Source organism: Camellia sinensis, unplaced genomic scaffold (assembly GCF_055761805.1).
Source record: "Camellia sinensis isolate YWXY unplaced genomic scaffold, ASM5576180v1 Unanchor1, whole genome shotgun sequence".
Lineage (NCBI taxonomy): Eukaryota > Viridiplantae > Streptophyta > Magnoliopsida > Ericales > Theaceae > Camellia > Camellia sinensis.
Window position 1 is genome coordinate 26,242,654 of NW_028128987.1, and position 23,583 is coordinate 26,266,236.

At 41.9% G+C, this 23,583-nt stretch overlaps 1 protein-coding gene across 2 annotated transcripts in view; it reads right to left on the minus strand.

Moving 5' to 3' along the window:
- LOC145814302 (uncharacterized) overlaps positions 1–23,583 on the minus strand; it is a 37,400-nt gene that overhangs the window by 12,538 nt on the left and 1,279 nt on the right. Inside the window, exon 2 of one of the 2 annotated variants that reach the window (XM_082910973.1) lies at positions 14,549–14,641. The exons of the other annotated variant lie outside the window; for it this stretch is intronic. Coding sequence (XP_082767099.1) covers positions 14,549–14,641 — 93 coding nt within the window. The remainder of the gene's footprint in view (positions 1–14,548; positions 14,642–23,583) is intronic. 2 annotated transcript variants of the gene reach the window in all.

Below are 23,583 nucleotides of genomic sequence, written 5' to 3' on the forward strand. Positions count from 1 at the left end.
GAAATTCTTTTTGTAAAATAACTATAACATATTTATTGACCACTGTTAAAAATCTCATGAATTTTAGAGTTTTCTAAACATTATATTTGTAATTTTATTTCTAGAACACTGAATCTGGAATTCTGGAAAATAAAAGAAAAAGGGTCCAAAAGTGCAAACTTTAGTTATTTATGGAAATTAATCCCTACATCAGTGTTTGTGCTAGTATTATTATCTAAATTGTGCCATGTTAGTATATGCATGCATAATGTAATTACTTAAATTTTTACGTAATGTTAAGACTTGATTTAATTTATTAATATATAATGGTCCACGATAATAGTTATCTTCAATTCAAAATTTTAGAGCGCATGTATTAGTAATTCTTGTAATAAATTGCAATAAAAATGGTACAGTGCAGGTTATGACTTAAATATGTAAACGATAGTGATTATCATAGTAACTGATTAAATGGAAAAACGGCTTTATGAAATTAGCGATTGACGGTTTATTACTAGTTGTTCTGGGTAAACCTTAGTTTTGAGATGTCTTAAGCAGGTCGTGTCGCGAAACGCTAAGATGGCGCGAGATGTATTCGAACCCTTATCGGTATTTCGCTTTTGTAATAAGGGTGGATGTACGGGTGGCACAACAGGGAGAATACTCTTAGCAAACCGTTCCCTTGGGATAGACTACAGATACCGATACTTGGGTACGTAACCCTGGACGTAGGCATCCTTGGTAGTTATAGTTTGTACATCTAAATATTTGATCAAGTGGGGTTTCAAATCATCCATGGACATGGCTTAGCAGTTGGTTAAGTGAGTCTCCACAGCAAGGTTATAAGTGTCACTTGGTAAATTAAACTAGAAATTGTAATAAATCCTTGTAACTTTATGTTGCATGTATACTATTAAGTTATGATTATTATGTTCATAGATCTATCATTTTATTGAGAAGAAAGGTAGGTTTGTGGTGTTTTCTTTCTGGGCTTTGCAGCTCATGGCGTTTGATGCCAAGTTTTGCCAAGGAAGAGATGGAAGCTGAAAACAAAGTTAATGATATTGTGGAGTCTTGGTTGACTTGAAGTCTTGACTAGAGCCGCATAGTTTTTACCATATTAGTGTCCTAGCTACTTAAGTATTTTATGTTTATCGTTTGGCTATGGATATTAGGGGACAGTTGATCGCAGTACAACTTTCCACCTATGGCTAGATGGTGGATCGAACTTTGATTGTAGAACATGAATTGGCAGATGCCGAGCACATTCGAGATCAGCGATCAAGAAATAACAACCACTCTCGATCAAAAAATAACAACCACCCACAAAGAGGAGCCCTAGTACAGAACAATAGGAATCAATTCGCACTTGCGCCTTATGCTTGGAGGATTGCAACCACAGCACAGACAAAACCGAGGAAACCAACAAGGAGGAAATCCTGCAAATGAATTTCAGGGAAGGTGCTTTAGATGTGGTCAACCAGGACATCATCGAAATGAGTGTCGTCAAGGCAAAGAGTATTTTATGTATCAACGAGGGGCACAACAATATAACAAATGCCAACTAGGACAAGATTCCAAGCCTACCCAGAATGTTCAAACCAAAAAGGGACAGCCACAAACCTCCAGGAATGTAGGCCAACCAAGGACACAACCACAAGGAACTGGAGATGGAAAGAAGCCATGTAGATCTAACCAACATGCAACAAGAAGGATGTACGCTCTTAGGAAGATGTTGGTAACCCATTAGTGATTCAAGGTATGTTGATCCTCATGAATTCTTGGGTTCGAGTATGTTGATATATTATAATCACCGAAAGGCACTTAGCATATTATATTAGCCGAAAGTCTCTAAGATCTGTAATCATTTTTACGCACTCACGGATCATCTTGTAATTGTCTTCTTTGTAAACCCTAAATCTTCATTTATAAATAAGGGGTGATATCTCATCATACCCTAAGCTGGTTACCCAAGCTTCATGGTATCAGAGCATCACCTCCAAGGCTAGGGTTCAACGCATACCTAGTTGGATCATCTGCTGAATCGATCTTCTGCCATCATCATCATTCCGCTTCTTCTTCGTCTCTGCCATCATCATCATTCCGCTTCTTCAGCCCTCGTCTTCATCTGCTTCGTCTTCGTCTCAGCCCGTCGATCTTCTCCCGCAGTTCGTCGCTCGTCTTCATCAATCGCAGTTCGTCGATCTTCATCGCAGTTCGTCGCTCGTCAATCTTCTCCCGCAGTTCGTCGCTCGTCTCAGCCCTCGTCCTCGTCGTCCTCAGATCTCAACCAAGGTACATATAATATATATATATATATCCTGATATATATATAACTATAGCCTGATATATATATTTATATATAAATACATGTATATATAAATAACTCAACATAAAAAAACAAAAAAAAACAAAAAAAAACAAAACAAAACAAAAAAAAAAAAAAAAAAAAAAAAAAAAAAAAAAAAAAATGGTTTCTTAATTTTGTATTTTGTATGTCTTTATAGTGATCATTGTGCCTGTTATCTCACTACCGCCTTCCGGGTTTGTGATTTCCACTAATTTGTTGCGGGTTTGGTAGTATTGTATCCATGACAAATTCCACTAGTGTGTCCCCTTCGTCTCAAACACCAAAAAGTGAGAGTCTCATTCTACCTACTACCATGACTGAGAACCCCAACCCTAGTCTGAAAATCACCACCTCTCTATTTAATGGTCAGAACTACCTAGCATGGTCTCAAAGTTTGACTTTGTTTTTAAAGAGCAGAGGGAAGATGGGGTATGTTGATGGCAGGATACAGGCACCTAGTACCACTGACTCAGGTTATGACCAATGGGAGATTACCAACTCTTTGATTATGAGTTGGCTTATCCATTCGATGGTTCCAGAACTTGGTGAGGGCTACTTGTCTATGGAGACTGCCCAGGACATTTGGGAGGCTGTGGCTGTTACCTATTCCCGCAAAGGAAATTTTTCACAGGCATTTGAGTTGCGTCGCTCTATTGAGAGCACACTTCAGGGGGAGCAGACTGTTCTTCAGTACTTCACTTTCCTCACCAACGGCTGGAAACGCCTTGACCACCTGGAAGACTATAAGCCCGTTTGCCCTACTGATTCTATCGGGTACAAGAAGTTCATCGCACGGGAACGGGTCTTTAAATTTTTGGCTGGCCTAAATATGGAGTATGATCCAGTTAGGGGTCGAGTTCTGAGTATGGACACTCTTCCTTCACTGCAAGAGGCATTTGCCTATGTCCAAAATGAGGAGAGTCGTCGGTCTGCTATGATGTCCCCTGTCTCTACTGACCGTTCCGCATTACTGTCTACTCCTCGAGATAGCCTCAGCCTGCCTCCTCCGTCTGCTGCTAAGGAGTCTGTATTCTGTGATTATTGCAAAAAGCCGCGGCATACTCGTGAGACATGTTGGAAGCTTCATGGGACTCCATCTGGGGGTCGAAGTGATCGGTCGGGTTCTCGAGGAGGTCGGTCAGGCCACTCTCGAGGACGTGGTTCCTATTCCCGGGCTCATCAGTCTAGTGCCGTTGATACTCTTGATTCTAATTCCACTTCTGCTACCCACGCTTCTGATACTGAGCTGGAGGATGCTTTGCGCCAATTGTTGGACCGCAGATCTTCTACTGCTCTCAGTCCCGCTTCCTCGTCCTTTGCCCGCTCAGGTAACTTCGTACCTTCTCCTTGTGCTTTCCTGTGTCATACATCTTTGCCTTGGATTATTGATTCTGGTGCCTCAGATCATATGTCTGGCTCCTCTGATCTTTTCTCTGCCTATAAGCCTTCTTCAGGTCAGGACAAAGTTAGGATTGCCGATGGAACTGTTTCTTCTATTTCTGGAAAAGGTTTAGTCCAAGTCACTCCTACCATGCATCTATCTTCTGTTCTCCATGTTCCCAAGTTTTCTGTTAATCTGTTATCCTTAAGTCGTCTTACCCAGGATTTGAATTGTTGTGTGACGTTTTTTCCTGATCATTGTCTTTTTCAGGACCTTGTCACGGGGAGGACGATTGGCAGTGGTAGTGCAGAAAATGGTCTCTACTTCCTAGATCAACCGGACAAACTTGCTTATTCTTCCACCCCGTCTTCTCCTACACCCGCTGATGTCTGGCTGTGGCATCGGCGTCTTGGGCATCCCTCCTTTCATTTACTTAAGCATTTATTTCCTTCTAGTTTCGCGAGTCATCATGTGTCTGACTTTCTTTGTGAGTCTTGTCAACTTGGAAAACAACATAGAGCTTCTTTTGCTCCCAGTTTGAATAAAAGTTTAGTTCCTTTTTCATTAATAAACTCTGATGTTTGGGGTCCCTCTCGTGTTCTGTCTGTAAAAGGTCATCGCTGGTTTGTTACATTTATTGATGATTTTTCTCGTGCTACTTGGGTGTATCTCATGAAAGATAAGAGTGAAGTTTTCTCTGTGTTTCGCACTTTTCATAAGATGATTTGTACTCAGTTTGGGGCCACTATCAAAATATTTCGTTCTGATAATGGCGGGGAATACATAGATTCTGGGTTAGGACAATATTTCTCTACTCATGGCATTATCCATCAGACCTCTTGTACCAATACCCCTCAACAAAATGGGGTGGCCGAACGCAAGAATCGGCATCTTCTTGACATGGCTCGGTGCATGTGTTTTTTTATGAACGTACCTCGACCCTATTGGGGCGACGCCGTTCTCACCGCTGCCTATCTTATTAATCGTCTCCCTACCCAGGTTTTGGACAAACAGGCTCCGCTTCACGTCCTCCTCGGTTCTCAGTCCTTGTTTTCTATTCCTCCCAAAATATTTGGTTGTGTCTGTTTTGTTCATAATCACTCTCCCTCTCGTGGTAAGTTGGACCCTCGCTCCCTCAAGTGTGTTTTCCTTGGTTATTCTCCTACTCAAAAGGGGTATAAATGTTACCACCCTTCTTCTCGTAAGTGGTTTGTGTCCATGGATGTCACTTTCTTTGAGTCCCAGTCCTATTTCTTGTTGTTAGAATTTACCATAAACCTACCACCACTACCACCTCACCTACTCCACTAAACCTAACCCACTACACCACTACCACCTCCACTTCACCTACTCTCCACCTACTCCCAAACACACTCCTATATAATAGGAATCCTTGTAATTGTAATAAAGAACAACAATCAATAAATACATAAATTTTTACATGGTATCAGAGCAATAGGTTAGCTCTAGGTGATCTTCACCTTCCGGCGGGCGGCAACCTTGCCTTCACCGCCCGCCGGACCCCAACACATACCTCCTCTCCTTTCACCTTGGTCTCTGCAACCTCACTCTGTAAATCATCACCTCCATCGGCGTCGTCCAAGTCGGCAACGGCAGCCGCAGCAGCATCGTTCTCTTCCTCATCGTTCTCTATCAAGTCCCGTTCGTAGGAGCCTCCAGAACTATCATATTGCACAAGGATTTAGGAACAACGAACCCAACTTTGTGCAACAACAGAACCGGGATTCCAATTCCTTGTCCTCCAAAACGTTTCCCTCTAGGTAGTTCGATTTCAGCCCCACCGATTGCCAGAGCAAAATCTGTATTCGAATCGTGATTTTATCGAATTGAATTTCATGTATTTGATTTTGTGATTTTGGCGGAGATCGAATCGAAAAGTAAGGGGGGTTTGTAGATTCTTGATGGGGAAGAAGAGGAAGTCTGTGGCGACGAGCCTCGACGAGGTTGATCGAACGATGTATTCGACGTTTTGTAGCGCTGCGAACTCGCTCTCTCAGCTCTACACCCAGGCCATGAACCAGCAAAAACTCAGCTTTCAAACTGGTGAACGCCATGGACTGAAAAAACTCTATCAGTGGATTTTGAGACAACAAGAGGGAGGATCCAGAGTAAACACTGTTGACATACTCACCTACCTGCAGACTGAGCTGGACTATTGCGGAGAGGAGCCATCAGTGTCACCTAGAGCTCCACCCCAAAATCATCATTCACAGTCCACATGCACGCACCGCCCAAAATTTTTTTATTATAAAGCTTATTGGTGCTTGTTCCCCACTTTCCTTTTCTTTTTTATTTCGTACTCATTATCAGTCCACTTTTGAACCCACTCCAGCACACCCACAATTTTTTTTTAACATTTTCAGCCTTTTCCTTATTTTATTTTTTTTTCATACAAACATAATCATATATATATATATATATATATTCTGATTCTTTTCACCAAAAAGAGGCCTGGAGCCATAATCCAGCGCACTTTCTTTTATTTTACTATATATATATGTTTGTTATAATATATTATTTTGACACATAATTTTTCCAATTAAAAAAAAAAAAAAAAAAAAAAACAAATAATTTACAAATTTGCACAACAAACCATATTTTATTCATCTCAGGGATCAACCCCGATCACATTTTTTACATAAAAAAAAAAAAAAAAAAAAAAAAAAACAAAACAAACAAAACAAAACAAAACAAACAACCTCATCCACAGGCGGGGTTTTTCTTCTCTACTCTGCTGCAGGTCTCTTCTTCTTGCCTCCGTCCTGGACGGCCCTTGACGGTGTTGCCTCCGTGTTTCCTTGTCTACCGAGCACGTTCACTCCCCCATACTCCTCCACTGCAGCATATGGCGGACCTCCAAATCGAAACATGACGGTGGCCTTCCGCTTCAGCTCCTTGTTTTCTGCTTTCAGCACACTTATCTCTGCTCGCGCATCCTTATACATGCGTTGGAGCAGAGCCAGTTGGGCGTTTAAATGCTGCACCTCATTTGTCCTACTCTGCAGCCGGTTCGACAAGTTTGTAACCGCCGTCATGCTTTCCACACATGCCTTCAAAGTATACTGATTGGCCTCCACATCCGACTGCACTGCCATTCTTTGCTCCACAGACCGCATCGGAAAGTTCAACGGAGTAAACTCCAGGGCGCTTGGTTGAGGTTCCAGTGCCACCGCACCAGTTGTCTCTCTTGTTGACTCGTTGAGGTCGGGAAAGAGAGTGAGCAGACTCCGGGAAGATGACGCCATTTTCTGGGCCACAGAGTATTACAGAGTATCTCTCTCAGAAATCTCTCTCAGACAACAGAGTGTTACAGACTATCTCTCTCAGAAATCTCTCTCAGAATATCTCTCGCAAGTTTTTGTCTCAGCCTTTTGCCTCGGCCTCAGCCTCCGTTAAATAGCCGAGGCAGCCACGCGCATCGCACGCCTCTTACCACTAGCCGACAAAACGGGCGCGCAAGCCAAGGCGCTCACGTGCCTCGCCATCATGTCCGGCTCACCTTTTGATGGCACGCCTTTTGAAAAATTGGGCACACCTTTTGAGGGTGCAACTTCTACAACGGTCCGACAAGACCCCATAAACTGTCCCGACATTTGATTCCGGTTAGCTTTTACAAGGGTCCGACAAGACTCTGTAAACTGTCCCGACATTGATTCCGGTTAGCTCCTTTATGGGTCCGACAAGACTCTGTAAACTGTCCCGACATTAATTTCGGTTAGTTCCTTTATGGGTCCGACAAGACTCTGTAAACTGTCCCGACATTGATTCCGGTTAGCTCCTTTATGGGTCCGACAAGACTCTGTAAACTGTCCCGACATTAATTTCGGTTAGTTCCTTTATGGGTCCGACAAGACTCTGTAAACTGTCCCGACATTGATTCCAGTTAGCTCCTTCAAGGGTCCGACAAGACTCTGTAAACTGTCCCGACATTGATTCCGGTTAGCTCCTTCAAGGGTCCGACAAGACTCTGTAAACTGTCCCGACATTGATTCCGGTTAGCTCCTTTATGGGTCCGACAAGACTCTGTAAACTGTCCCGACATTGATTCCGGTTAGTTTCTACAAGGGTCCGACAAGACTCTGTAAACTGTCCCGACATTGATTCCGGTTAGTTTCTACAAGGGTCCAGCAAGACTCCGTAAACTGTCACAACAACTGTCACAACATTGTCTGCTACAACGGTCCGACATGACCCCATAAACTGTCTTCTACAACGGTCCGACATGACCCCATAAACTGTCTTCTACACCGTTATGACACCCCCATACAGTGTCCTCTACAACGTTATGACACCACCATCCAGTGTCCTCTACAACGTTATGGCACCACCTTTCAGTGTCTTCACCAACGGTCTGACACGACCATACAGTGTCTCCTATCCTTTTTTTTATTTTTATGTATTGTTCTTGTTTTGTTCCTCTCTTCAAACTCAAGTTGGTTAGTTTCTATCCTCCTTGAGTTTGCGGGGGGCTGTTAGAATTTACCATAAACCTACCACCACTACCACCTCACCTACTCCACTAAACCTAACCCACTACACCACTACCACCTCCACTTCACCTACTCTCCACCTACTCCCAAACACACTCCTATATAATAGGAATCCTTGTAATTGTAATAAAGAACAACAATCAATAAATACATAAATTTTTACACTTGTCCTCTCCGGTGTCCCCGTCCTCACTTCCGGGGGAGCCTTGGTATGAAGTGAGTCCTGTGCCTCCTATGGTAGAAGTGAGTCCTGTGCCTCCTATGGTAGAAGTGAGTCCTGTGCCTCCTATGATAGAACCAGTTGTTCTTGCACCACCCTCTTCTACTGGAACTATAGAACCCACTGTCACCAAGAATAAGGATGGACATGTTTATATCCGGGACATCGATAGAAAACAAGTTAACTGGATACACGGGACCGTTTCTGCTACTCCACTGCCATCTCCTGCTTCTGATGAGAGTCTAGGTAATTTTGAATCTCGTGAGTCCATTGATCTTGATGTTCCTATTGCCAAAAGAAAGGGTGTGAGATCTTGTACTCAACATCCTATCTCACAGTTTGTATCATACTCTCATTTGTCATCCTCATATAGAGCATTTGTGTCCAATATTTCCTCTGTTAGCATTCCTAACCATTTTCAGGATGCTCTTGCTATCTCTGAGTGGAAACTAGCCATGATTGAGGAAATGAAAGCACTTAGGAAGAATGGCACTTAGGAATTGACTGAGTTACCTACGGGCAAACGACCTGTGGGCTGTAAATGGGTATATACTGTGAAACACAAAGCAGATGGGTCTATTGAGCGTTACAAGGCAAGACTTGTGGCAAAAGGATTCACCCAGACATATGGCATCGATTATCAGGAGACCTTCGCACCCGTGGCTAAAATGAATTCAGTCAGAGTACTTCTTTCTCTAACAGCTAATCTAGATTGGCCGCTTTATCAGTTTGATGTCAAGAATGCTTTTCTCCATGGTGACCTCGAAGAAGAAGTATATATGGACATTCCTCCGGGTTTTGAGAATCATCAAACAGAAGGGAAAGTATGCAAACTTCGGAAGTCATTATATGGTCTCAAACAGTCTCCAAGGGCTTGGTTTGAGAGATTCACTCAGGCTATGTTTAAATATGGCTTCAAACAAAGTCAGGCAGATCACACATTATTTGTGAAACATTCCTCATGCGGTAAGACTACAGCACTTATTGTTTATGTAGATGACATAGTTCTTACAGGCAATGATAATGGGGAAATACCTCTGTTGAAGAAATATTTAGCCAAAGAGTTTGAAATCAAAGACTTGGGAAGCTTGAAGTATTTTTTGGGAATTGAAGTTGCTCGCTCTAAGGATGGGATATTTATCTCACAGAGAAAATATGTGCTTGACCTGTTGAAGGAAACTGGGATGCTTGGCTGCAAGGCATGTGCCACCCCACTGGAACCCAATCAGAAATTGGGGGATGATGAAGGAGGAGAAGTTGTGGATAGGGGGAGCTATCAACGTTTAGTTGGTAAGCTCATTTACCTATCTCACTCTCGTCCTGATATTGCTGTTGCTGTCAGTGTAGTTAGTCAGTTTATGCATGCTCCTCATCAGATTCACTTTGAGGCTGTCATGAGAATCTTGAGGTATTTGAAGTCTGCTCCTGGTAAGGGTCTATTTTTTTCAAAGTATGATCATCTTCGTGTAGAAGCCTATACAGATGCTGACTGGGCTGGGTCAGTAACTGATAGGAGATCAACTTCAGGGTATTGCACATTTGTCGGCGGCAACCTAGTTACTTGGAGGAGTAAAAAACAGAATGTGGTTGCCAGGTCAAGTGCAGAAGCTGAGTTTAGAGCTATGGCACAAGGTGTGTGTGAACTTTTATGGATCAAATTATGGTTGAGTGATCTAGGAATTGCTCAGACGGACTCCATGCGGTTATACTGTGATAATAAGGCCGCCATCAACATTGCTCACAATCCCGTTCAACATGACAGGACAAAACATGTTGAGATTGATCGCCACTTCATTAAGGAGAAACTCACTAGTGGTACCATTTGTACTCCTTTTGTTCAGTCTGGTGAACAACTTGCTGACATTCTCACCAAGGGAATTGGGAATAAACCGTTTCATGACATATTAGGCAAGCTGGGCATGAAAGATATCTTCGCACCAGCTTGAGGGGGAGTGTTGACATATTATAATCACCGAAAGGCACTTAGCATATTATATTAGCCGAAAGTCTCTAAGATCTGTAATCATTTTTACGCACTCAGGGATCATCTTGTAATTGTCTTCTTTGTAAACCCTAAATCTTCATTTATAAATAAGGGGTGATATCTCATCATACCCTAAGCTGGTTACCCAAGCTTCAGAGTATTGTTTGACTCTGGGGCTTTGCATGCTTTTATATCCACTGCATGCTTGTCCAGTTTTACGTATGGGTAATTAAGTATAATCATATTATCATATATATAAGTTAGTAGTTAGTTTGTCAAAAATCCAAGCAGTAGTATATTAATACCAATAACCATCCACTCACCACCAAGCCCACGAGCAGACTAATAAACTTCACAATCAACACATTTTCATCTCCATAAGCAACAAAATTAACAAATTGGTATACCAATCATTGCAAAAACCAAAGTTCATGCACTCCCAACAGGTTTCAGTATATATAGGGAAAACATACCATTAATGAAAGTCATTAAAACACAACAGACCCCACATTAACAATCATAAAATATAGACGTATTGGCTCATTAGAAATCTATTTTCCAAATGCCCTAACACACACAAACTCTATCTTAGGTGGCGACTCCAAGCAAATCTTTCAAGGGTCTGGATAAAGCAATAAAATTAAACAATATTTCCATCATCGCTATTAAAAACTCAGGTAGCGTTTGGTAGAGTTTTCTAAATATGATTTGAGAATAAAGTTGTATTTTGAGTTTGTGAGTTTTGGAATTATGATTTGAGTATGGAAAATTTGTTTGGTAAATGAGTTTTGAAAAGAGTTTTGAATTGAGTGGAGAATTTTTGATGTGACATATGATATTTGATACAAAAACTTACAACTCATAACCAAATACACAACTTAAAATTCTATTCAAAGCTCATAAAAAAAATTAAAATATTCCGAATTTTTTTTATTTAAAATATAAAAAATAAAAGGTGACGATTGTTTAAAAAAAAAATGTGCATTGTTCCAGTCAACCGATCGGATGTCCGGGGGACAACCAATTAACCCAAATTTTCCCGCCTTCGACAGAGTTTTCAAAAATAAGTGTAGAATTAATTTTTGAAAGTTGTAAACAAACATCACGTTCAAAATAAAGCATAGAACTAAAGTTTGAGAGCTCCACCAAACGGAGCCTCAGATTTTTCCCAATAACTATTAAAAATTAAAATTCAAGTGTAATAGCTGGGGTTTAGAACTGGAAACATTAGAAACAACTATGAGTGTTGCTTCACCCTTAGGCTGTCAAATCCAAGTGAATCTAGTATGTAAATCTTGTGAACTAGAAGGGAGATAGATTGTCACTGTAAAACAGTGACGACTCGTTTCCGATTTAAAGGAGCTAGCGAGCCTGATTTTGGAGGACGAAGATCGAAAGGATATGGGACTCCCTCGTGTGGTAGGCGAGTACGCAGATGTGTTTCCTGATGAACTACCAGGATTACCTCCAAAGCATGAGTTAGATTTTACGATTGAACTGCAATATGGGACTTCACCAATATCGATAGCAAACCTTCAAGAATTGAAGACGCTGTTATAGGAATTACTAGATAAAAAGTTCATCAAACCTAGTACATTTCCATCAGGAGCACTAGCATTGTTCGCCAAGAAGAAAGATGGAACCTTGAGGTTATGCATTGACTATTGACAACTCTCCATTGTCAAGAATTGATGATACACACACTCACATGCTAAACCATCCACCAAGGGCCATTGCGCACTCGAGGCATTGCACTAGCCTGTAGCATGAGCAGGACAACGTATGTCCATAGCCCTCAATTAGCATTCCGCCTTCCCACAAGTTTGCACAATGTGCCTTGCATGATGGCAATGCTTCATGCCATTCAAATGATCACAAGCATAGCATTGTCACCAAATCGCTAGCTAGGCTACAGGACCCTCACGTTCACGGTTGAACCCAAGCCAATGTTCACGAGTTAGCACACGAGGTCTTAATGATAGCGCCTCAATAAGCCAATCCGCTCAATCTAAGATGACACCACAAAATACTACAATGCGCGGAACAGCGAGTGCGTATGTAAACCTCCTGCTAGGATATGACAAGTAGTGTCGGCACTCATGCCCCTCGATGACACTATCCATGGGGTTTCCATACCTACATGGAGACCAATGACAACTCTCAATAGTATGTCAGAGGCCCGCCCTTTGGTCACCTAAAGGTTGCCCATTTGCCATCAAGACTTGCTTGACACCCACCAGCGTGCATCCATGGGCAGGCTGGTGTGCAAAGTCATTGGGCATGCATTGGACTACTTGGGGCCAACACGCCACTTGCAAGCATTGCGAGCTCAAGTCAAATTGTTAACTCGTGACATCGTGCCACGGGCTGCCCCAAAGAGCCCTTTGATGTCCCACGAGTGCCAAGAGGTGCCCAAGCAAAGAGCCAAACATTGCCCAAGAGATGCCCAAGACATGGGTCAAGCGTTGCCCAAGCAGCCCCATGGCAAGCCACATACCAAGCAAGCCTAGAGCCAACCTTTGGCCCACAGCAACCACCTTCGCACATATGGGATAATCTAGCCACTTTTTGCTGCACATCCAAGGGTGTGTGACTAATATAGAATATATACTTTGATGTAATACAAGGCATGTTGCCTATTTCCTTTTTTTGTAATTATTATTAATTTTGTAATAGTCATTATGACTCCTCAAGCATACCCAATGTTTCCTCCTGCCACTCTGAAAAGGCCTAAGAAGCTATTATAAGGAGGGGGTACCCACGTGATGAACCAGACCACTTGTGCCTTTAATGTACCCCAACTCAGGCAAGGGCTAGGGCAATTTTGCAGCACATTTGTGCATTGTAGTGGCATTGTAATTTCACTCTTTTGTTAATGGAATTATTGTTATTTCGCTCCTAGTTTGTTGCTTCCATTTGTCATACTTTTGCTTGTATCTGCTTTGGTTGCTTGCTTGTAATTTGCTTCCATCGAAGATTTGAGCTTGCTTGGCTTACCTAATGGGACTTGGTAAGCGCCACACGAGGTGTGCTTGTGTTTGAAACCTCGCCCCATGACACATAGGCTTGTGAAATAAGGTTTAATGGTACGAGAAGGGTGGCTAAACAAATCCAGTTTGAGATTGAAATTATTAAAATTGCAACAACACAAGGAAAAAGAATAAGGAAGGAAGAGGAAAATCTAGGCATCACATCTAGGTATGGGATACATCACACGATCCAAAAGAAGCTCCAAAAAGCTCCAAAAATTCTCTAAAACATATTCTCAATTGAATTTGAAACATTCCATAACTTTAAATAGCCTTCTAAGAACTCCTAATTCTAATAAGACCTGACTCCTAAATTTATAAAATAAGGCCTCGCCTTCCAAAACCTATTTAATCCTACTAAAATCATGTGTTATGACCAATAGCATATTTCACTCAAAAGCAGAACCATAGGCAACCTTACAACACATGTGATCATGTCCAAAAAATATTGAAATTGGCAAAATACCCTCTGTAAAACCATTAGAAAACAGACAAAAGCCAAACTAGGTTTAAATCTAACATAAATAATCATAAAATAAGACACTATTAAGGCTGAAAACTTGATTGCACATGGTTTCAATTTGCCCCACCTTGAATTTATTTGTCAATTCCAATTTTTGCAAGTTCTTTAATTTTAATTTTTCTTGAGCTTTTTACCCATGACGAGAATGAACTTTGTGTTTTTTTGTTTTTTTTTCTTTTAATTTCACAATATAAAATGTGCCCATCTTTATTAAGGTGTTGTGAATCTTGAGATGAAAGAAAGGAAAGTGTCGCTCATGATAGGTTAATTTGTAAACATTACAAGACCAAAAATAGCTCTAGCTGATAGGAAAGACCTCCCTTATCTCATTATTACAACTAGATTATACCAGTACATTTTTAAAGCTCCATAAACTGTGTGTGTAAGTTTAGCCTAACCTTTGAGAACTCAAACCATTCACATAAAATCCTCGTATAAACCAATTTTGACATTTCAAATCATAGAAGCAACAAAAAGCATGAAGATAGATAATTTTTTGTGCCGAGCAGTTTGTCCAGTTTAATACCTATATCAATTAGTAGATGACAAGCAAAATATGAACGATGAGGACCTGTTTGCTCCAAAGCCGTGAACTAAAACTAATACAGGGCCATTGTTCCCAGAATACTGATAGCGAATGGAATAGCCCCTCCAGTTCCAACTACTGCAAGACACACAAAAAAATTGTTGCATGAAATAATCAGAAAGCCAAAATATTACAATCTATTTTGAAAATACTCAAAATCATCCTTGAATGGCCAAGCATAAATACAAATTGATTTTCAAAAACTATAAAAATAAATGAAGAATCGAATATACAGTAGCTCTCCCAAGCTAAGTAGCACAGACACGGACACGAAACTGAAACGCCGACATGTCAATTGTCAAAAAATGCAAGACATGACATACTAGGGACACGTTAAATTTTTATATTTTTACAAATTTATTATGTCTTATATATGAATAATTTATTCAAATATAATGAAAAATATATAGGGCAACACTAATTACATTAAAAAGCTATATATTTCAGAACTTAAACATTAAGATATCATTCACGTAACAATTATATTCTTACACAACATTGAAATACGCAAGATGTATTCATTTTAATGATATTTCAAAACATATTTAGAGTGCATAAAAGAATGCAAACCATTGTTATTATAAAGGTATTCATCACATAGGACGTATTCAAAGAGTTCAAGAAGTAATCAAAGTATCCACGATGGGTCGATAAAGAGCCAGATATTATGCATTTGATTTTTTAATTAAGACACGTTGAAAAAGTGTTGGACATGCATTTAGGACTGTCCGAAGTTGTCAATGTCCAACACGACTGAGAGAAGTTTTCAATATCCTGAAAAACCATAAGCTTTGCCTCAATGCCTCGAAATGCGCTTTCGGGGTAGGAACAGGGAAATTCTTAGGGTACATGGTGACTCACAGAGAAATCGAGGCAAATCCGAATCAAATCAAAGCAATACAAGAGCTCGAAATACCAACAAGGGTAAGGCCTCGTTTGAGAACAGGCTAATTTAGTAACTTTTTGGCTATTTGGCTAAAAAGGTAGGTAAAAAAAACTTGTATGTTTGGGATGACTTTTTGGCTAATTACAAAAAGATGTGCAAAAAGTAGAGAGAAAAGAGAATCTTTGACTTTTTGGTATGAGTTGTTGGCTTTTTGGCTAATTTAGTAACTTTTTAGCTAATTGGCTAAAAAAGTAAGTCCCCAAACGAGGCCTAAGGAACTACAGATGCTGGCCGGAATGGCAACCGCCCTAAATCGGTTCATTAGCAAGTCTTCAGATCGAATGAAGCCTTTCTTTCAGCTACTAAGGAAAAAGGTTACATTCGAATGGGGTCCTGAATGTACTAAAGCACTGCAAGGCCTCAAGAAGTATCTCAGTACACCACCTCTCCTGTCCACTCCAAAACCGGGGGAAGAACTGTAACTGTAACTGTATCTGGCAGTTTCAGATCACGCCGTAAGCGTAGTACTGATTCGCGAAGTTGAAAAGGAATAGAGGCCGGTGTAATACGTTAGCAAGACTCTCCTAGATGCCGAGACACGGTACCTACCCTTGGAGAAGCTGGCTTACGCACTACTTATTGCCTCAAGGAAGCTACAACATTACTTTCAAGGTCACACCATCAATGTCCTCACTAAATTCCCCCTCAGATCTGTCTTCAGCCGAGCCGATTTCTCCGGCCGAACAGCGAAATGGGCGGTTGAGCTTGGTGAGTTTGACATTCAGTATCAACCCAGGACAACAATCAAGGCCTAGGTCTTGGCGGATTTCGTCGCTAAATTCGCTCCCACCCAGAGCACCGAACATCAAAACTCCAGCTCGATATAGGTGTCGCGCACCACCGAATTGGGAAAGTAATGCGCTTCAGAAGCATCGAAACTCTTCATTGGTGACATCTGGCAGCTCTACGTTGGCGGATCATCCAATAACTAAGGCTCGGGGGCAAGGGTAGTACTTATATCCCCAAAAGGATTTATCTGGGAGCATGCTCTTAGGCTTGGTTGGAAGGCCTCTAACAATGAAGCAGAATATGAAGCACTGTTAACTGGTTTACGCAGTGCCGAACACTTCAGTGAAAAACAACTCCTGGTTTTCAGCGATTCTCAGTTGGTTGTCAACCAACTCACTGGGGTCTATGAAGCACAAGATAAAAGAATGGCCATATATGCAGACAAGGCAAGGGATTTACTTAAAAAATTCCAATCCATACGAGTGGAACGAATCAATCGGGACAGAAACAGTCACGCTGATGCTTTGGCCTACCTCGGCTCATCAGTAGATGCCAATGATGCTAGAAAAGTGTGGGTTAAGTTTGTGCCAGAACCAAGCATTACATCTCCAGTCCTCTGCACTAACCTAGAGCCGAGCTGGATGAATCCAATACTTGTTTTTCTAAAATCCAGCACTCTCCCTGAAGACAAGAAGGAAGCCAACAAAGTTCGACACAAATCAGCTCGGTTTTGGATCTCACCATCTGGGAAGCTATACCGACGCTCTTATCTCGGTCCTTATCTGTTATGTTTGCATCCAAATCTGGTCGAAAATGGTCTTTACGAAATTCACGACGGGATTTGTGGATGCCACGTTGGTGGAAGGTCATTAGCACACCGAACCCTCACTCATGGGTACTGGTGGCCACGGAAGCAACAGGATGCACAGCAATATGTTCAAAAGTGTGACAAGTGTCTGAGGTTCGCTCCACTAATTCATCAACCAGTCAAAACTCTTACTCCACTTATTAGCCCGTGGCCTTTTGCCCAGTAGGGTCTGGATATCGTTGGACCTTTGGCATGGGGCACTGGGAATAGACGATTCTTCATCGCTACAACCGACTATTTCACCAAGTGGGTTGAAGTTGAAGCACTGGCAAGCATCAAAGAAGCAGACATAAAGCGATTTGTCATGAAGAATGTCATGGTCCATTTCGGCATCCCGCGGGTACTGATTGCAGACAATGGAACACAGTTTGACAGAAAGATCTTCAGGAAATTTTGTGCCGACCTCAGGATCGAATATCGGAACTCCTCTCTGGGCTACCCACAGAGTAATAGGCAGGCAGAGGCGTCAAACAAAACCATCATCAACGAAGTAAAGAAGTGGCTCGAAAGTGCAAAAAGGAAATGGGTTGAAGAGTTACCCCACGTGTTATGGGCCTACTGAACCACGGCACAGCGCTCAACGGGGGAAACACCCTACTCCCTAACTTACAGAATGGAGGCTGTTATTCCACTTGAAGTTGGTCTCCCAACCCTCCGATCGGAACTGTTTAAAGATGCAAGTAATAAGGAAGCTATTGCACAAGCACTGGATATGGCAGAGGGCCGAAGAGAAGCAACACTGATCAGACTTGTAACCTATCAGCAGCAGCTCATCAAGGGTTTCAACCAAAAAGTTTTCCCAAGGCAATTCACACCTGGGGAATTGGTTTTGAGGAAAGTCATGGATCAGAAAAGAGTGCCTGGTGAAGGAAAATTAGGACCTAATTGGGAAGGTTCATACAAGGTTACAGTCGTTGCTGGAAATGGAGCATACTACTTGGAGGATATCAAGGGTAAGGCCATACCTCGGCTCGACAATTATCTATCAAGTATAAAAGCATTTATCTTTTGCTTAATGAAAATGCCTCCCTATTTCTTTGAACTTTTGTTTCCAAGCACCTATACAGCTTTGTGGTTAGAGCAGATTATTGCTTAACTTGAACTTTATAATCCAAGCCCTAGGGGCATATTTCAAAATAAACATACTTAGCTTTGATGTTTACCAAACGGAATTAGCTTTGGTGTTTACCAAACGGAATTAGCTTTGGTGTTTACCAAGCGGAATTAGCTTTAGTGTTTACTAACCAGATTTAGCTTTGGTTTTAACTAAACGGAAAAAGTTTCAGAACGACCGAACGGAATTTAGTTTTGGTCTGCACTCAAACATGCCAAGTGGGATTGCTTGGTGGAGTTATGTTTGGCCACCAAAATGGATTTTAGCCAAGTGGAACTGCTTGGTGGAAACCGCCCTAACGAATTTTTTGATGCCCAATTCATTTTCTTGGAAATCACAGAATTTCTTAAGGATCATCACATCAACACTTCAGTACTGTTGCATCCAAACAAAGTTGGAACAGACTTGGACAATTCTTTCAAGACCAAACTTTCAACAGCAATCTTACTCAGCACCAGGCGGGGACAAACAACTGTTTCTCGGAACCAACCTGAACCTGAGTATGACATCTACCCTTTGAATCTTTTGTCCCATTCAATGGCACTTATGCTATCAAAATCAACATCAACTTAAGCAACTCTCCCAGAGAGCTAGTTCTTCAATACCAATCTTACTTAGCTCCAGGAGGGGCCAAACAATTGTTTTTCTTAAAATCAACCTGGACCTGAGTAAGTTACTCTCATTCAATTAAAAAGATCAATACAACCATGCAGACCGAGCATCTATTCGACCCTGTGGTCTCAACAGTGCTCGACCGGGGCCAAATAGTCTGAACAACGCAGGTATGAAAGCAAAACATATCAGATTGCAATATCAGAAGGAAAATTCTACCAAAGGCATAGCTAGCCTCGCAAAACAGCAGCAAGAAGAAAGAAAATTGTCTTGACCAACTTAAGGGGGCAACTCGTCAGAAAGACCGAGCTCTAATACAGCAGAAAAGTAAAAAATGAGAAAAAGTAAAATGTAAAAAGAAAAACTTCAAATCGTTCCAAAGGTCACTTCAACTTTCATCAGCAGGAGGAATTTCAGGAGTAGCATCCACAATCTTATCCGGGCCATCCTGGGGAGGAAAAGTAGAGATAGCTCCAACTTCCTGGAAAGCAGAAGCCTCCTTAACCACATCTCCCACAGCTTCAGTTTCCACCCCCTTCAACATTCACCGTTTCATTGGCAGTATCGCTCTCCAAAGTCTTGTTTGCAGAATCAGTTCTTGAAGAAATCTTAGCTGGAGTAGTAGCAGGGGTAGCAGTAGCCTTCAGACCCAAGGGCATTGAGGGAATAGGAATATCTAGAAACAAAGGAGACCCTTCAGGAATTTGAGCAACGGTCAGAGCACTTGTCCAACCCTTCAGAAAAAGCTTGTCTCACAATACCAGCACCTCTTCTTTGTAAGCGGCTCCAGCCTCGCCCCAACCTTGCTGCCAGTGCTTAGCTTCCAAAGCCGAACGTTCAATGGCCATCACCGCAATAATTGCCTCCAGCTCGGCCATTTTCCCCTCAAGTTGGGCCTGGACCCCAATAACAGCTTCCTTGGACTTCTCAGTCGAGGTGATAACCTTGCTCAAACGAAAATACCTCCCTCTCAGCAGTCCTGCGCCCCTCCTTCTCAGCTTCCACACTTGTTGTCAACCTCTCAGCAGTCATGGCGGCCTCCAGTATGGCCTTTTCTAGTTCCTCAACTCAGGTGATGAACAAATGCATCCTCTGGATACACTGCAGCAAACAAACAGGTACTAAAGGAAAGGAAACAATACAAATCAGTAAAGAACACAAAAAAGAAATGGAGTAGCACTTACAGCAATCATCATTTGAAGGGTTCCCTTCAAGATTGGAATGTCCCGAGGTCCGTTATGATCTGCCATATCTACTAGCATCAACAGGGTTTTAGTCAAATCGAAAGCAAAGTCCCCAGAAGCAACAACCGAATCAGAGATAGAAATGGGTCTGCCTTGATGCAGCATAGGCGGTTCCCACTTCTCAAATGACTCATCCTTAACGGGATCCCCAAAAACCTCACCAACAATGGCCTTGCCAATCTCCCTTATTCTCTTCTTCGCCCTCTCAGCAATTGAAGTAGCAGGATTAGCAGTCGCAGCAGAAGAACCAGAGGCTCCTATCTCAAGCTTCACACCCATAAGACTCTTCGGTTCGGCCTTGACCAAAGAAGTCTCCAGAGCTGAAGAGAAGCCAAAAGCTTCCGCCTCAAGGTCCACTAGTACCCATCTCTTTGCCATGGATCCTCCCCCTGTGAAGCTAGGGGTAGGATAAGGGGTCCTCTCAACAGATAAGCTTCGACCAGGCCGGCGGTTCGTAACCAGAGGAGCAGGTGGAGAGTCGGTTTCAGTATCAGGGTCAAGGAGAGATGCAGCTAGCCTTGCCTTTTTTCTGGATTGTGGTACGGTAGGTTGCTCAATAATCCAATAGTTCGGGGGCGGATCTCTTCTTATATCTCAAAACGGCTTTAATCGCCTCAGTATTCTTGTGGTTCGATCTACATTGATAACGGGAAGCCTCTGCAAAGAAAGGGGGAACAACATTAGCATAACATTCAAGCAAACAAGCAGAAGTACAGAAGTACTAGGGTACAAAACTCAGACTTGGATAGCCATCCTTTTGGGGCATCCGTTCGAATTGGAACTCAGCCCTAGCATGAAATTCCCAATTACCACCGACTTGCAAAAAATCATCGTTGTGTTTATCCAAATTGGGTAAGCCGGTTACAAGATGACAGTCAGCCAAGCAGACACGGAGATAATAGGTGCTATGATCCTTATTGTGCGACAGAGTATAACAACCCAGAATATCCCAGATGTCCATGTTCAGACTCAACCGCCACAGACAACTCGGAACAGATTTACTGACACTTGCATAGGGGTAAGTTGAACTTGGTGCAGAAAACGGCGTACTAAGGGATCGAGGGGAAACCGGACCCCTCCTTCGACAATGGCAGCGATGGGGAAGGCAACAATGTTTTTGGTACCCATGCGCTTAGCGTCGACTCTCGCCAGCGAAAAGGTCACATCATCGGAAATATCGTAGTCACGGCGAAACAAGGCCATTGCCTCGGGAGTATCCACCAACGCCCGAAATTTGCCCATTATCTAGACCTAAGCAGGGCAAAGACAAAACTTAACTAAGCAAGAAATGGAATTAGTCGCTGGAAACAATGGCGCGAGGGCCAAAGAGGGCGATCAAGATAGAAAACTAGAAGAAAAGATAGATTTCAGGGGAACTTATAGAGATTAAACAGCAACGACAAGCGGAGAGCCTTGGGACAGGAATGAGAATGGCAGCAGCAATGGCAGCGAAGCGTCTGGGCAGAGCTTAGTCGGAACCAAAACAGAGGAACGGAAAGGGTTTTGGACTCTCTGAAGTTTGAAGAAAGACGAAGGGGTTTGAATTGACAACCCTAGAACATTTATTGCACCCAACCGGCGCGAAGGTACACAAATCATGCCCGTCTGTATGGAATCAGCGCACTATCTCTGTGCACTAGTACCGTGCCACCACGTGTCACCATGGGAAGACACATGCAGAAGGCGTGTGTCAAGATTGAACCATCACCAAGGCTGAACTGAAGCAAATCCGAAGAAACGAGACGCTTCGGGTATTGAGCAGTAACTCCCCCCAAGGAGAACCTTAGCGCAAGCTAAGGGGCAAATGAAAGGACTAAATATGAAACGGGTCGGATCCAAGCCTTAGGCCGGCCCAATCCACTAAACCCAAGACCAAATGAGTCAGGTGAACATTTCGGTGAGCCAATTCAGCCCAGTTCCATGATCAACAAATCCACCCAAGTCCTCAAGCACTTAGGCCCAACCCACAGTGGAAAGGTTAGTCCAGCCATGATGTTGGGCTGGGCCAAGCTGCAGGACCTGATCCTTGGACCAAACCAAAATGGGCTGAGCCTATACAAAAATATCCTACTGGGCTAGCCCATCTCTACAAGCAATCTCGCGGAGGGCCGAGCCACGGTACCAAGCTGAAGGAACCTCTCAGGGAAACATGGAAACTGTGAATGCATGCATGTGCAAGCTGCCACCTCAGCTGGTCTCATTCACCTAGAATTACGAAAATGGTTAATCAAGGGAATGTGGTTTGTTATCAGCATGACAACAATAAGTATATACATCCCTTGTCAACTACCTGATGGTCCCCTACCTTGAGCAATGCTAAAGGGAACTTAGCAGCACCAAAACTCAATGAAACCATCTTGGGCAACAAGCAAGGAGTTCTATATAAACTACACTCACTTCACATTGAAGGTAACTAAGTTGAGTTGAACCACACTCACTTAAACACAACTCTCTACACTTAGCGAGCATCTTCCATCTTCTCCGATCACTTACTCCCACACAGGAGGGGCTATCCGGCCAACTTTGGCCGGGAAGCTCTAACGGTGCTCATTGTTGCAGGGTCTCAGCTTCTGAATAGTTCAATCAGGTGCGGAGCTCCGATCTACAATCATCTAGTGCAGTATTCGGTACGCACAAAAACTTCAATATTAATTACAAAATTTTTTAATGTAAACTTTTACAATTAACCCCAGTGAGTTTTCATGTTTGAAAGTTTTGCATAATAGTATTTTTATCAATGCCATAAAAAATGTCTATTTCTATATATATACAACTAAGTTATCATTCATTCGACTCAACAACTAATCATTCATAATATTCATTGTTAAAAATAAAATAAAATAATTATCTATGATTGCGTAAAACTTAAAAAATTAAAATTTGTAATCAAAATTCTTAATTTTAGCACAAATCACAATAAATCAAATCTCTAGTTTTAACACAAATCAAGTAAATTAAAAAAATAACCTTTGGCATAAATATACAAACTGACTATTCTTAGATTTGAACCCATAATCTAAAGATTAGTCGACCAAAGTTTTAATCAATGAACCAATGCTTACTCTCTAACAAATCTAGTTAATTGCAAAAAAAAAAAATCATATATATATATCAAAAAGTGAGGGGGGCACATGACCCCCCAGACCTTACATAAATTCATCCTTGTTTGTATGATTATAAGTTTAATACCACAATAATCATTGCAACACTCAATACAAGATCCATGGAAAGTATGTTTTGCTAACATTCATTTTATTGGTTTAAAGTTTCATCCTAGAGAACCCGGCTAGCAATTGTGCAATGATGGAATGTAAACAATCAAAAACTAGGTAGGTGTCGGATCAAATTCAACGAGGGTTAATGAATGTGTAGACAGTGTGATTGATTTACAAACTGGGAAGACCTCCAATTGATTCACATTGACGAGAACCGGGACTCATGTTCTTCACAATTGAAGAGTTCTGATCTGACAATATTTTTTCCTCCCTTATTAATAGATATTGTTTC